Consider the following 15,400-nt stretch of genomic DNA (forward strand, 5'->3'; position numbering starts at 1 on the left):
CGTGCCCACATCATTACGTTTAAATCTTCATCTCTTACCGATGGTGTCGAAGCGCTCCAGAGGATAAGTGACGCAGATGAAGTTCTGCCCGTTGTTGATGCCTGAGCTGGGGTACGAGAACTTGCCCTCGGTTTTGGGAGGCGGGAAATGAGGAGTGCTGTGGACCAGCCAGAAGCCCTGTCTGCTGTTGAACAGGACCACACCTGGGACAGAGAGGAGAGAGCTGGAGATCATCATCATCTAAGGACCTGGAATTATTCAATGCCACTTGACAGAACCATTCACGGACCTGTGCTGTTTAGGGTTGAAAAAAGCTTCTTCAAGGATCCTTTAAGGGTTAGTTGGATAATTACAGGTACTTGGGATTCCAAAACAGGTTCTTCAGGGGTTCTTTAAGAACTCATAATTAACTCTAATTGACTATCGTCTAACCAATCAGAGTCCAGAACTCAACAGTGCTGTGGTGACAGATTTGAAAACATCGTGAAGAGGCGAATACGAGAGAAAACTTTATTTCTACATTTTTGCACTCACCTTTGGTGTGTCCTCCACTTCTGTTTGCATCGTCCACATGCCGCTGTTCTGGGGGCTGATCGTTGTACAGGATGTACCCCAGGTCACCCTCCTGTAACACACACACACACACACACACACACACACTATTTTATTTTTTACAGACACAGCAGAGTGAGATTATAAATCGTTACAGTACACGGGTACGGGAGAATAAATACAAACAGCACTATATTTATCGTAATCGGTCGTCTGCATACACACTTCCCTCTGATGCGTGCAGCTGCGAATCTGAGAAAGCTGAACGAGCAGGAAAAAAAACAAAAAACATTCGCAAAAAATAAAGGAAGCGAAACTTCGGCACGTTTAGAAACGCGTCATGAGACCGGTTCCGACTCGCGTCAGGGCGAATACAAGCTGCGCAGTTTAGCGTACCTCGTACAGCGGCCCGAGGCTCCGGCCTAAAGCCCCCGTGACGTCTCCCACCAGACCTCCGCCCTCCGTCCAGCCCTCGCTCTGCTCCTCCAGCAGCAGGTACTTCAGACCTTCCTCAGGGGGCTCCTCATGAGGATGTGGCAGTTTGTAAAGGTAGAACCTAAAAGACGAGAGGAAATCGATTCTTCAAGGAAGGTCAACTGACTCGTTTCAAGGATGTTCCACAACATTAACCATAACTATAAACGGATAAAAAAATATATAATATGTTGCTCAATAATACATGAACACTTTTCACCACTGGCAAATTCCTGTGGTGTAAGAGGAATAAAGCGCTTCAGGATGTTCCGTTATAGGAAAATAATCAACTTCGAGGTGATATCAGTAACTCCGCTTCACCCCACCACGCCGGTGTTGATTATCTTCCTATAACACACAGTGGGGTTTTTTATTTCTTTAGTGATATTCCATTAGAAATGGGTGCAGAAATGAAATTTACTTATCGCTATTAATATCTGTAAACTGCAGGACGTTACGTGCCTTTAACAAATTTATTTATTTTTTAAATTTGTCTCATTTTGTGACATTGTGATTAGAGACGTGTTTTGGCTATGTTTGGTCCGCATTTCAACTAACAAAAACAAATCTCCCAAATAGTTTATTTTCACGCAGCAGTCTGCGGCGATATCGGAATATCGCGATAACAACGAACGGTATTTTGTTAACTGAACCAACCAGTCAACTGCGTTTCCCTGGTCGTCTATGCAGGAGATTGTGGTGTTGGCGCCCTCTGCTGGCTGCAGGAGGAATAACAAGAGAAACACGAACATGCTGTTGGGGGTAATGAAAGAAACAAAAATACTATTATTATTATTATTATTATTATTATTATTATTATTATCATTATCTTCTCTCTCTTTTTTTTTTTTTTAAATCTGTGAATAAAGGCTGGGTTCATGAAAATTCCGGACTGAACATTTCTGACTGCTCATAGATACCACAGATGGGCAAATTTATCTACCTCCTATCTCTTGTCCGTTGGAGAAACTGACTTTTATACTAAGCATTTCCAAAATTACATCTAATAAACCCGCAATATATATTTTTAAAATCACAAAAACAGCTGTTTTCGCAAACCTACCTTGCTGAGATGAGACGGCAAATTGACTGTAGTTCAAATTCCCATTTGTGACAACTAACCGTTCAGGAACTAATCACACGAGTAGCATTTCTGTATTCTACTCGGTTCGACTCGAAACTCGTCTAAAAAAAAAACAAGCACATCCTCATTTTGCAGCCAGCTGCACTATAATCACGAGTTCAAGACATGTCTAAACACATGCCCAAAGACATGAAAACCGCATTATCCGCCTTCGCTATCTTCCGTCTCTATGTTACAGCGGCCGCCATATTGGAAAGGGCAGAATCCAGTGTAAACACAGGAAAATACGTGGATCTACGCTGACAATAAAGTGACTTTAATTCGGTTAATGTTTAGAGGATTTTCACAAAATGAGCTTTATCACATACGTCTAGGATTTCTACGTATAAAAGCACCGATTGAGTCTAACTACAGGAACCCTCAGCAAAAAAGCTGTGTGTGGTACGCGAGCAAGCGTTTTGATTTTTGAATAATAGACTAATGATGTGAATTCGTCAGACATGATAACATAGAAAAATTTGTTATGATGTAATTCCTTGTTTGGGGATTATTACATCTAAATGCAGTACAGTTCAATCAGTTCAACCGAGCAAGTTGCCCTCTGCAACATGGCGGCGCCGTAGACGTGTCAGGATTAGTTTACATGTCTAGGGTGTAAGAAAGGGAGCGGCGCTGTTTACATCTTCGCCATCTGGTGTCCTGGAGCGGTATTACATAATCAATAGAACAGACGCGAATGATGAACCGAGAGGAAAATCGAAGAACTGAAGATGAAGAGTTGAACTTGTCTGGGAAATTGTTTCGGGGGGGGGTTGGGGGTCAAATCAAATTGTGCTTAGATCTCCGAGACACAATGGAATAAACACAATAATGAATTGCAGCTGTTAAAATGAGAAATGACACATAAATGACACAAAAATGATACAAAAATGAGTGAATGGGGGGGGGGGGGTGTTCACGTTTGAGAATAAACGAATCATGAAAAATAAATTGTATAAGTAAATAAATCCTGTGAGGGAATCGCTTGTGGAAATAAATGATTCATGCGTGAAAATAAATGGATTGTGTAAAAATCACGTGACAAATTAATAATCTGATCAAAAAAATTGCACTTGGGAAAAAAAAAACTATTTACACAGTTGACCATAAACGAATCATGGAAAACAGAAAGAGCCATTTAAAATATATATATATATATATATATATATATATATATATATATATATATATATATATATATATATATATATATCAGTTTTAAAAATCAAATATGAAAATCATTTGAAACAAATCACAAATCATTAAGAAAATCACGTGAAAATAAAAGAGTCACGTACAAATCACACGTGAAATTCAGGGAGTCGTGTGTGAAAATGTGTGAAATATAAAACGTGAAGTGTCTATATCTCACAAGTGAATCATGAATCATCTGATTATTCGCGTGACATTTCCGTACAGGATTTATTTGTTGTATGTTTTTTAAAAAGCAAACAGATAAATAAATAAAAACATTCAAAAAGGATCGATCGGTCCGGGTGAAGCGGCTCGGTACTGCTGCCCTCGGCACACGGGGGAGGGTCGAGTTTCACTGAAGACACGGTGAGAGAGAGATGGAGTGATGAAGAGCGAGACGGACAGAGAGAGAGAGAGAGAGAGAGAGATGGAGGGATGGCCAGCCTCCTGTCACCTCTCCCTTACTTGCACTTCCTTTCTTAGAGGCTCTTCTCCTACATTTATAACATCCGTCACCATCTTCCACTGAGTCTTCACCTCCTGATGGCCGTCGGAGTGAGTATGTGTGTGTGTGTGTGTGTGTGTGTGTGTGTGTTTTGGATTAATTAAGGACTGACTCCTAGTTCTGAAATATCTTAGCGAATACTCTGGTGTCCTTCTTCTTCTTCTTCTTCTGCTTAAGATCTGACATGTGGACGCTCGTGACAGTGTTGATCGTCGCCTCCGTCGCTCTGCCAGGTGATTCTCGCTTTAACTCGAACATAACGTAAGCTTTACCTCAGTGTAAAGTTACCCAGGTGTCCTTGCAGGTGCAGGGTATTTTTATAGCGTCCACAATTAGTCGTTATGGATCGGTAACATGTGAAACGCACTCCTGTTTATTTTCAGGATCGTGGTGCAGCAGATGGACGGTGAGCTTCTCGAGGACGGACATCTGCACCTGGGCCGGGACCACCGTCATCCTGCCGTGCCGTTACGACTACCCGTCGCCCTCCAGCGCCACGCGGGTCATGTGGTTCCACATTACGGCCGACGGGAAGCGGGATTTCGCCTACCACACGGATCCTAACCTGGTCAGTCCGTCCTACAGGGACAGGGTGAAGTATGTGGGCGGCTACAAGAGGTGCAGCCTGCAGATCACCTCCATCAAGCTGAGCGACGGAGGTCAGTATCACTTCAGGTTCGAGACGGACCACCAGCAGGGGAGATGGACCTCACCGGACTCCATCAACCTTTCAGTAACGGGTACTTTACATTTCGCTGCAGTCTCGTCTCAGAATCCGTCCTGTTTTTAAATTCTCACTACACCAGACGAGCAAAAACAAACACACCTCTTACACCACAGTGCTCTTGGATTCAGGATTCGGATCGCTCAGAAGGTGTTGATTCATTTTCTATAACAGCAGCTCTGATGATATGGTGACGTTTTCTGCAATTTTTTTATCATGTATGGAACATGTATGGCTGGCACTGGAGACTCCTTCCATAAACGTTACATAAACACATTCCTCCTGACGGAAAACTTCACCGTATCAACGGTTACACACATTTAATTTTTTTTTAAATCCGTTTACGTGGAGCGTCACTGTGAACGAGCTGTTTCTATAGAAACGATGACGTATGAGAACGAGCGCGTTAATATTAGAATAAACCTGCGATGTGCAGCTGCACTACTGTCAGAGCGGCTATTATAGAAAACGAATCAACACCCTCCGACCAATCAGAATGCAGCATCCGAGAGCGCTGTGATGCACAGTACGCGGGTTAATATTTGGTGGTTTTTTTCTCACAGAGCTCCAGGTTCAGGTTCATCCTGCGCGAATCTCGAACATGTACGCGTCAGGTGAGACGGTGTTTCTGAGCTGCGTGGCTCGAGGCTGTGCGGCTGCGGGAAAGACCTTCGCCCTCTACAGGAACGGAGTTAACCTGGGCTACTCAGACAAAGTGTCGCCCATCTATAACTTCGACACTCAGCACACCGGGACGTACTACTGCAGACCTGTTCCCCCGCAGAACGTCCAGTCTCCCAGCATCGGCCTGGCTGTGGGATGTGAGCGCAGAAACTTACGTTAATCTTACACATGCACTTAAAGCTCATCCTCCTTAAAGGAATTGAAAAAAATCATATTCATATAATAACAATATTTAGCACATTCTCATACGCATATGATAATGTTAATTATTCATATTTTATTTTGGTATTTTTATTTCAGCTTATTTTTATTTTATTTCACTATTCCTTATTCCCTCCGCCCTGATGAAAGCCTCAGTCCCCGTGGAGACGGTGTTCTTTTGGTGATGTGCGGTGGTTTATTTTTTTGTGCCAAACATATCGTTTAGTATTATGGTCAAAAAGTACATCACAAAAACCTGCCATTTTAACAGGGGGGTGTAGACTTTATATCCACTGTATGTATGAAATGTATCTGTCTGTCTGTCTGTCTGTTTATCTGTCTGTCTGTCTAGATATGTGCATATGTGTGTGTATCTATCTATCATCTATCTGTCTATCTGTCTATCTATCTATCTAACTATCAATCTATCTATCTATCTATCATCTATCTATCTATCTGTCTATCTATCTCTCTATCTATCTATCTAACTATCAATCTATCTATCTATCTATCTGTCTATCTATCTATCTGTCTATCTATCTATCATCTATCTGTCTATCTATCTATCTATCTGTCTGTCTGTCTATCTATCTATCTATCTGTCTGTCTGTCTATCTATCTATTTATCTGTCTGTCCATCTAGATATGTGCATATGTGTGTATCTATCTATCTATCTATCTAACTATCTATCTATCTATCTGTCTATCTATCTATCTATCTATCTATCTATCTGTCTATGTATCTATCTATCTATCTATTTATCTGTCTGTCTGTCCATCTAGATATTTGCATATGTGTGTATCTATCTATCTATCTATCTATCTATCTATCTATCTATTTGTCTATCTATCTATCTGTCTATCTATCTATCTATCTATCTATCTATCTATCTGTCTGTCTATCTATCTATTTATCTGTCTGTCTGTCCATCTAGATATGTGCATATGTGTGTATCTATCTATCTATCTATCTATCTATCTATCTATCTATTTGTCTATCTATCTGTCTGTCTATCTATCTATGTATTTATCTGTCTGTCTGTCCATCTAGATATGTGCGTATGTGTGTATCTATCTATCTATCTATTTGTCTATCTGTCTATCTATCTATCTATCTATCTATCTATCTAATGTGTACTACAATAATATGTTGAGTTTAAATGTGCACTTGGTCGTATTATATTTTTAATCTAGTAATAAAAAATATAATAAATATAAATGCAATAATTATAATAGATATAATAGATTATAATATAATCTTCTGCAAATCACCATTTTCTGTCCCAGAAATAAGCCCCACCCCATAGTAGAGCGACTCAGAGCTGTAAAAGTCATAAAGTGCTGCTTTAATGTCCCAGGATGTCCTCTCCTGCTCTTTCAGATGCTCCGCGTCACACCTCGGTGCTGTCGAGTACACATGGTCCCCTGACAGAAGGCGACTCCGTGACTCTGACGTGCAGCAGCGAAGGAGCTCCGGAGGTGGAGAGCTTCACCTGGTTCAGAGAGGGCGAGAGCGGCAGCGTTCCCGACAGCTTCAAACCCGAGCTCAAGCTCTGGAGTCTGGACTACCGAGACCACGGAGAGTACTTCTGTATGGCCCGCAACGCCATCGGCACCGAGCGCTCCAGACCCGTTCTGGTCAACGTTACCTGTAAGAGCGTATTGCTACAGTACACTCCAGGGGTTCCGCAAGATCTTTCTGGATAAGTTCTAGTCCTAGTGTCCTACCGAGGATCTACTGAAAGCCTCAAACTGTGTTTGAAATCTTAAAGAGTTCTTCTTAAAGAGGAACAAACCATGGGACACTTTAGGGTGCTAGATGGAATCTTTTCTCCAAAAAAATCTTTTTTTTTTTCAAAGAATGTAGTACAGTCCTCCGCAAACCTCAGATGCTTTTCAAACAGAGCTGAATGTGTTGACCTTGTTTAGTTCCTTAAGGGTTCTTTGGATGGTTAAGCATTGTAGAGTCTTAAAGAGGTTCTACTTGGAAGAATTTCAGAAAAGGAAGCTCTGTTGCAGAAGCTCTGTTGCAAATTCTTGGAGAGCCTCAGTACAGATTTATTTCACAAAGCCGGTTGGTTCCCAGCCTCCAATTTGCGAACCAGGGCTTTAGAAGGACAAACCGAAGAACCCTTAAGGGTGCCAGAATTTTTTTATGTCTATCTTGTGCTTGTTAGCTTTCTATCCTTGCTTTTCAGTCCATTTGGGAAAAAAATCAAGGTCAAATTCACGCCACAGACACTTTACACTTTTAGACTTATTAGTGTGCTGTTTTTCTGTCTGTCTCGCCTCTGATTCAGTGTCTCTTCCACAGAAAGTTAACATTAGGTCATTGGTTCTTATGTAATATTTGTATTTTTGGCAGAACATCATGTCACACTGGCCTAGTTCTCTAAATCAAGACCGCAAGGTTAAGGTTCAAATGAACAAATTTAGAACCTGATCCAGGAAACATGTGCTGAGTGACTGACTTACCAAAACCATGTGTCATGTCTTCATGTATTGCTCCACCTTGTTACGGTCTCAGATTCTCCCAAGAACACGAACGTCCTAATCAGTGCCAAAGGTGACATCATGGAGGGCCACGCGGTCAACCTGATTTGCATCAGCAACGCTAACCCACCAGTGAAGAGATACACCTGGTACAAGGTCATCGGAGGTCAACCCTGGGCTAAAGGTTCCTCCCGGAACCTCACCTTCACCAGCGTGCGCTCACACAATGCCGGGCAGTATTACTGCACCGTGTGGAACGTTCTGGGAATGGGAATGTCTCCACCCGTCACTCTGTCTGTGTTGTGTAAGTGCACCAAATTAACGTTTTTATACTTGTTTGTAATGTCTAGAGCCATCTGCTGGCTGTGAAGTGAATTGCAATGACGTGTTGAATATCAAGCTGTTCAGGCTTGGAGGCGGAGCTTGTTTCAGGGCCGGAAAAATGTATAAAGCTGCTTGAAGTGAAGAAACAAGTGAGATTCTTTATACAGCAACATTGTGACTCGTAGTTTTTATGTTTTGCTTGAAAGTATATGACTATTCGAGTTTTTTTTATTAAATACAAACTGCACCTTGAATTACATCATCGGATATTAAGTCAGTGTTAGTGATCTTATATTCTATAATGTAGCTGTGACTTGATGTAGGAAAGTCATGCTCATCTAATCTGGATCAGGTTTCTGAGTGAAATAAAGATCACCACACTGCTGCCTTTATTAGTCCTTGAAAAACCAATCAATCAATCTTTCGCTCCTGCCAACCCTCACTTTTCTCTCTTGTCCTTTCTACGTCTTGTCTTTTGTCCTCTTTGTGTTTTGTCCTCCGTCCTTCAGATGCCCCCAAGAACACCTCGGTTTTGGCTCATCCGTCCAGCGTGATCGAGGCAGGCGGCTCCTTGACCCTGACCTGCAGCAGTCAGGCGAACCCGGCGGTGGAGAACTACACCTGGCACCGGATCAATGCCGCTGACACCTGGGAAACGCGATCGGGCCAGAGCTACACCATCGCTGAGGTCAGCACCGGAGCCAGCGGCCAGTACTACTGCGAGGCCCGCAACCGCATCGGCGTACACAGCTCCCCGGTACTCACCGTCAGGGTGCGAGGTTCGCGCGCTTCACATCATTATTCTGGTTTTAGATCTTGGAGAATGCTAAGTTCATCTTAACCTGAAATGAACCCTAACACGTGTCCAGGAACCCTTCATTTGTTGTGCACTAAATCCGTTCTGGGTGTGAGATGTCATGTGAGTGCATTTCTCTTCCCTATCTATAGTATAGTCAGAAGTGTGTGATGTCACGTCCGCTTCTTCTTTAGCTTAAAGCAGAACCCAAAGGATTTCACTTCAGTCATGTGGGTCAAGTTCAAGTACTTACGGGGTACTTCTAGGGAAGTTCACTGGCGAATCTAGTAACACACATGGATTTTAAAAGTGAAAGAGTGAGGTGTTAAATTAGTTTCAGTTAAACGTCTTGTGTCACAATGACACCTGTATGAACGTTTAAACTCGGCACTTAAATGGAGGCAAGTATTTGAGTTTGTGTTTGATTGACAGGTCGGCTGAAGGTCATCGCTCTGGCATCTGCAGTTTGTGTTTCTGTAGCACTCATCACTCTGACGGTCGCCGTCATGATCAGGTCATGATTAACAAAATTCTAAATCACACTATGAAGTATTTTTGATAATGTACATTTTTTTTCTTAATTCTTTTTTCTGAAGCTACAATTCCATGATTGACCCAATTCATTATTATTATTATTTTATCTTAATAAATTATTTAATTTTTGGTTAGTTTATTATTATTATTTTATTGTTTTTATTTATTTGTGTGTGTGTGTGTCTTTTACAGTTTAAATTACAATTATATTTTATGTCTATGTAAATCATTTGAGATGCATTTTAATGTATGAAATGTCCTTCATAATAAAGTTTCTAATTATTATTATTATTATTATTATTGTTGTTGTTGTTGTTGTTGTTGTTATACTAATGTCTAATATTTGTTCTGCAGTAAGAATATGCACCGAGTGGACAGTGAAGCACTGGAAATAGACAAGCAGGTCCTTTCACTATATAACTTTAGATCTTAAATGATCTGATTTTCTGCTTCTATAATATTGCGTGTGGCACAGTCTAAACTTTCCATTTTGTATTTAGCTCGGATCACCCATGGAAGTGGACACACTCTTTTATGAATGTCCTCAACCAAATTTTCAGCCCCAAAGCTCAAAGATGGCAGACATTCCAGTGAGTTAGCGCAATGTTGTTGTTGTTGTTGTTGTTGTTGTTGTTGTTGTTGATAAAGATGATGATGATGGTGATGATAGATAGATAGATAGATAGATAGATAGATAGATAGATAGATAGATAGATAGATAGCCTTCTCGATATCTTTTCGATATTCCTAGAGAGATGTTTAAATAAGAGCACCGTCAACCACAAATGTGGGTCTGAAAAAGGAGAAACTACAGTATGAATGAGTGAAGTTGTCATACAATACTAGCTGTGACATGAAGCTAATGCTAACTTGCCACAATAGGGGAATTTACTTTTTACTTTTTTGAAAGCCACAGATTTGTGTCAAGCTAACAAAGGAGCTAGCATACTATCTGGAACTAGCTGTGAATGAAAGCTTATGCATATGATCTGGTGTAATAATGCTGAATTGTTTCAGCTTTTGTCACATAGGTAACACTTTACCTAAGCTCAGTGTTTATAAGGCTACATAAGCTATATATGACGGTTAATATAAATATTAATAGATTAATATGACCATACCAGCTGTCATAAGAAGTCATTTTTTAAATGTCAGGTTCACATCAGGTTCACTCATTACACATTTTCCCACTCGACTCTGACTCAGAGCTGTCATGTTGGAGTAAGCATTTATAAATGTTTGTGTATGTTAATGTCAGCTGTCGGAAAGGAGTTATGTAGCTGCAGAGTAGCCTTACAAACATCATTATATAGTATGGTGTTACCTAATTGATTTATTTTGGGGGGGTTGGGGAGACGACGCGGCTATGATTAAGGGTCTAAGCTCAAAGAAAGGTTTGATGTTTGTGGTAGGAGGAACCAGAAGACATTCATGACAACATTCATCCTTCCATTGTGCCCCTTAAGGAAGCTGTGGAGAAAACTGAGACAGATGGGAAAGATGGCGACGACGGGAAAGTCAAATACGTCACTGTGCATTACTCTCGTACAGCAAGACCAAGGTTAGACTTTTATTCTAATCTAACCCTGCTGAAAAAAAAAAAAAAAAACCCTCAAAGAAATTTTAATGGTTTTAACGCTTATAATGGGAATTGTATGGGTTGAAATGGAAATTGTCCTGGTCCTTGTGGGTCTCTACGGGTAATTTGTTGCCTGCTATTGGTGGCATGTTATGTCTAGTGGATACCATTAAGGACTGGTAATGGTAATTATTTTAATGGTTAGCTGATGGTTTGTAATGGTATTTGTAATGGAAACCATTAGAATTTCTGTGACTGTTTCTATTGGGGGTTTTTTCAGCAGGTAATGGAGGGAATACAAAACCTATGAGCACTGAGTTGGCTAATCACAAATAAAACAATGGATTAGTTATTACTTACGTGATTTTTAATTTTTTGTTGTTGTTGTTTTGTTTTGTTTTTTTTACAGCTGGGACCAAGTGCAAGTCACAAACCTTCCACAAGATGGCGCTGAGAAGGAGATTAAAGACAGACACGGTGTTGTTTATTCTGTCCTGGCCAAACAGCCGTAACTGCTGGAACTATGTAACACCACATGTCCAGTCATCTTGAGTAACTAATGATTCAGTGTTCAACCTGACCTTGTCCATATAATTATGCCGAGATAATAAAATACTAAACGTGATTATAGCATGTATCTGTCATGCTAATGGAACTAGCCAGAAACACTGCATACTGTACATTGTGGCTAGTTAATGTTCAGATTTAGCATAACATGATGCCATGCTAGCTGTGTTTGATTTACCTAGGACAAAATAGGTCATACTACATCTGCTGTACTGCCAAACCGTTTTCAGAGGTATAAATCTAATCCCTGGTCTAGATTCAGATTCTAGATTAATGACTCGTGTTAGGGTTAGGGAGGTTAGGGTTAGAGTTAAGGTTAGGGGTTAGGGTTAGAGGGGTTAGGGTTAGGGTTGGGGGGTTAGGGTTAGGGTTATCACGAAGCTTACCTAAATCTGTTCTGAATTCATCTGAATCCACTAAGATGTCTGTTCAGTCTTCATCTGAGGTTATAATTGTGTCAACAGTGAGAAAGCCTAGCTGATTTTGTCGTCATTGCTGAAAATAAGCTGATATGATCACCATCCTTACGAAGCTCGATGTACTACTGACGAACAGTATCATTCCTCGTAATTGATTCGACTGACATTCTCACTTTCAATAAAACTATTCTGTCCAAAACGTCACGATCCTGTGTGTGTCCTAGGTCAATTCTAGACTCTGATTGGTCGGAAGGTGTTGATTAATTTTCCGTACCGTAACAGCGGCTCTAACAGGACTGCAGCCACAAATCACAACTTGCGCTTGTTCTAACGTGTAACGCACGATCGGTGTTCTCTAGTAACAGCTCGTTCTCATACAGCAGACACTCCACGTGAACATAAAAGACTAATGAACAGACTTAAAAAATACCAACACTCTGTAACAGTCAAAGCTGTGACTTTAAGTTTCCCGACACCTTCAGGACAGAGGATTTTACACTTTTACTGCTTTCTCAGTAACATGACAAGCTGTGTTGGTGTTGTTTTTGTCTTCTTAACTTCCCGACAGAGAAACAAAGAAAGACTGGAGAGGGAACGACTGTTTATAGCTGCTATAATGACCTGATAGCGTGTAAAAAAAAATAAAGTTTATAGTTATTAATGCATCCTACATAGACTCAAATCAATAATTATTGCAATGACACACTGTATATATTGAGTTTGGACACACAGGCATGCTGTCGTTCTATTTCTAGATTATAATTTCGTTTTATTTTCAGTTCATCTTTATAAACACATGTACGTTAGCCATGTACTAATGTGATAAAGGGGGGGGGGGGGGGGGGGGGTGATTCCCTGCACTTGGAAAGAAGTTGGGATCAGAGCATGTGATCAGCCTCATAATAAAAATAATAAAAAAAAACCTGCAAGTCTACATTGTTCTAATAAAACAGAATAAAAACACATACATTATTACATCATGAATATTTCACACCGTTAAAGACTCGATATTCCGATGAAACCTAGATCATAATAAGATATTTAAACAGCTGCATTTTATGACACCGTTTTAATCCATTCAATAAATATGAACCGAACGCAGAAGAGAGAAGAAACGTTTCCTTCTCCCGCTCTTGATCCGACAGTGATCAGAGGTTGCCGTCATCGTTGAACACTGACTGAAGAGATTTAGAGGCGGTGTTTCTGAAAGAAAAATGCATGTTTCAGAGGTCATTTGTTATTTACGTTTACGTTTATTCACTTAGCAGACGCTTTTATCCAAAGTGACTTACAGATGAGAAAAATACAAGCGATCTGAGTTTTAATCGTGTTCTGTGTAGTTATGAAGCACGTTTAAATAAAACCGGTTCACCTTTTAGTACAAGCAACAATGGTGGCTATTATTATGAGCAGGAGGATAATTCCGACCACAATGACAGTAGTGGAGGCAGGGCTGCTTTCTTCTGCTGAACACACACACACACACACACACACACACACACTTCTTCAGTGAATATGCAATGAATGTATATCCTTTTGCGTCAGAAGTGCTGTGCGCTTTCTCGGTAATATGACCATTTTTTGCTGTCTTATGGACTTTACGCGAATGTGAGGGAATGGCTGTTTGTAGCTGCTATAGCGTAAGTGAGAACAGGATGTAAGGTAACCTGTTTGACGGGCATTCCACAACATTGCATGTAACTATTAAAGGATAAGACGTCCATGCCGTTCCTTAATAAATAAATAAATACATAAATAAATAAATAAATAAATAGTGTTGCACATATGTGAGGAATGAAATACGTTACGATATGCCGTCATAGAGAAATCTTCAGATTTGAGGCGCTAACACTAACGCCACTTCGTCCGACCATCCCATCGTTGATTATTTTCTTATATCAGCGGGACACCGCGTGGTTTATTCCTTACTTATATAAAGAACGTCATGAAAACTCGAGATCGTATCAAAGAATAAAAGTTGTGATCTAGTTACCTTTCTGGACGGTGATTATAATGGTGGCGTTCTGGGAGCCCCAGATGTTTTGGGCAGCACATGTGTACAACCCACTGTCTTTAGAACTGAGATGCTCTATAGTGAAATTCTGGCCTGTGCCTCTTAAAGTCATGCTTCCGTTCATGTGGAACCAAGTGAAGGTGGTCAGAGGCGAGGCGGTGAAGCTGGTACAGGACAGGGTGAGGGATTTCCCCACGACGATCCGGTCTGAGCTGGCGACCGTCACTGACGTGTTCACTGGGGGGTCTGGGAGAAAAAAACAAGCAAAACAAACACCAAATCTCGAACCATTAGGGGGTATTCTGTATTGAACCGTACAAGCTATCAGACAGGGTTCCATGTAGAACCATGTGGGTATGCTCAGAACCGTTCGGAATAGTTATTCAATAAGAGCCATTTTGTAAGAGTGTTTACTTCCCTTCCCACAGAACAGCTATTTTCACTTCTCCTTTTAATTCAACAAGAGAACATAAACGTCGGGTTTGTTTGAGGAAGCGTCTGACCTTTAAGTTGAAACGTTCTGTCGTTGTAGAGTCATGATGTGTTTTGACAGACAGAAGGAAAATGCCGTGTCAGCACAATAGCTACACAAATATACAGTATGTGCGGCGTGTGTTATAAAAATAAAAGAGATCGGATTTTGTTTACGCTTCATGATTTATATACGGTTCAACCCAATCCGTACATAAATACATAGAATTGTACAGTTCCCTCCACTAATATTGGCACCCTTGGTGAAGCAAAGAAGGCTGTGAAATTTTGTCTTTATTGTTTAACCTTTTGATCTTTTGTTTGAAAGAATTCACAAAAACACTCTGCTCTCATAGATAGGAAACAATTGGAAATAAAAGACAGGTTTATTAAAAAAAAAATCTTTGTTAAATATAGGCGTGCAGCAATTATCGGCACCCTTATGAATTCATATGAGAAAAATATATTTGAAGTATATTCGTATTGATATTTTACCTTTTTTTTTTAGTACACCTGGGAGACTAGGAACAGGAAATTGTTAAACCATGATTTCCTGTTTCACAGGGGTGTAAATATGAGGTAACACACAGGTCAAATTCCCTTAGTCATTCATAACGATGGGTAAGAGCGAGGAATAGAGCTGTGATGTGCGGAAAAAGGTTGTTGAGTTTCACAAAAAGTGCCAGTGTTAGTGGAGGTGTGCTGTGTAGGTGCCAACATACAGTCCTGGAAAAGTTACAAAAAAA

At 40.5% G+C, this 15,400-nt stretch overlaps 3 protein-coding genes across 6 annotated transcripts in view; 1 reads left to right on the forward strand and 2 right to left on the reverse strand.

Annotated features, from left to right (window-relative positions):
- The window catches only part of dnase2 (deoxyribonuclease II, lysosomal), an 8,064-nt gene extending 5,691 nt beyond the window's left edge, over positions 1-2,373 (reverse strand). Inside the window, exons 1-5 of the mRNA XM_047150119.2 lie at positions 2,090-2,373; positions 1,684-1,779; positions 949-1,108; positions 535-625; positions 39-203 (exon numbers count right to left, since the gene is read on the reverse strand). Of these exons, the coding sequence (XP_047006075.1) occupies positions 39-203; positions 535-625; positions 949-1,108; positions 1,684-1,778 (511 nt within the window). The 5' untranslated portion in view covers position 1,779; positions 2,090-2,373. The remainder of the gene's footprint in view (positions 1-38; positions 204-534; positions 626-948; positions 1,109-1,683; positions 1,780-2,089) is intronic.
- A 1,066-nt stretch (positions 2,374-3,439) lies between these two features.
- On the forward strand, positions 3,440-12,373 carry si:dkey-33i11.1 (B-cell receptor CD22). 2 transcript variants are annotated; one of them, XM_017452979.2, is made up of 12 exons: positions 3,440-3,898; positions 4,026-4,081; positions 4,232-4,588; positions 5,136-5,393; positions 6,839-7,108; positions 7,985-8,254; positions 8,784-9,053; positions 9,503-9,584; positions 9,959-10,007; positions 10,105-10,194; positions 11,017-11,165; positions 11,593-12,373. In XM_017452979.2, exons 2-12 carry the CDS (start codon positions 4,033-4,035, stop codon positions 11,693-11,695), a joined length of 1,947 nt encoding a protein of 648 aa, XP_017308468.1. In that variant the 5' UTR covers positions 3,440-3,898; positions 4,026-4,032; the 3' UTR covers positions 11,696-12,373. The 2 variants fall into 2 exon arrangements, with proteins under 2 accessions (XP_017308468.1, XP_047006076.1); XM_047150120.1 differs by having other exon boundaries at positions 3,440-4,081; positions 11,071-11,165.
- A 534-nt stretch (positions 12,374-12,907) lies between these two features.
- LOC108256297 (sialoadhesin) overlaps positions 12,908-15,400 on the reverse strand; it is a 14,631-nt gene continuing 12,138 nt past the window's right edge. For 2 of the 3 annotated variants that reach the window (XM_017452982.3, XM_047150121.2), the window contains 3 exons: positions 14,163-14,429; positions 13,542-13,635; positions 12,908-13,372 (listed from right to left, as the gene is read on the reverse strand). In XM_017452982.3, the coding sequence (XP_017308471.1) occupies positions 13,318-13,372; positions 13,542-13,635; positions 14,163-14,429 (416 nt within the window). In that variant the 3' untranslated portion in view covers positions 12,908-13,317. The remainder of the gene's footprint in view (positions 13,373-13,541; positions 13,636-14,162; positions 14,430-15,400) is intronic. The other variant, XM_047150122.2, reaches the window with a different exon arrangement.

Source organism: Ictalurus punctatus, chromosome 23, assembly GCF_001660625.3.
Source record: "Ictalurus punctatus breed USDA103 chromosome 23, Coco_2.0, whole genome shotgun sequence".
In the NCBI taxonomy this organism is placed as follows: domain Eukaryota; kingdom Metazoa; phylum Chordata; class Actinopteri; order Siluriformes; family Ictaluridae; genus Ictalurus; species Ictalurus punctatus.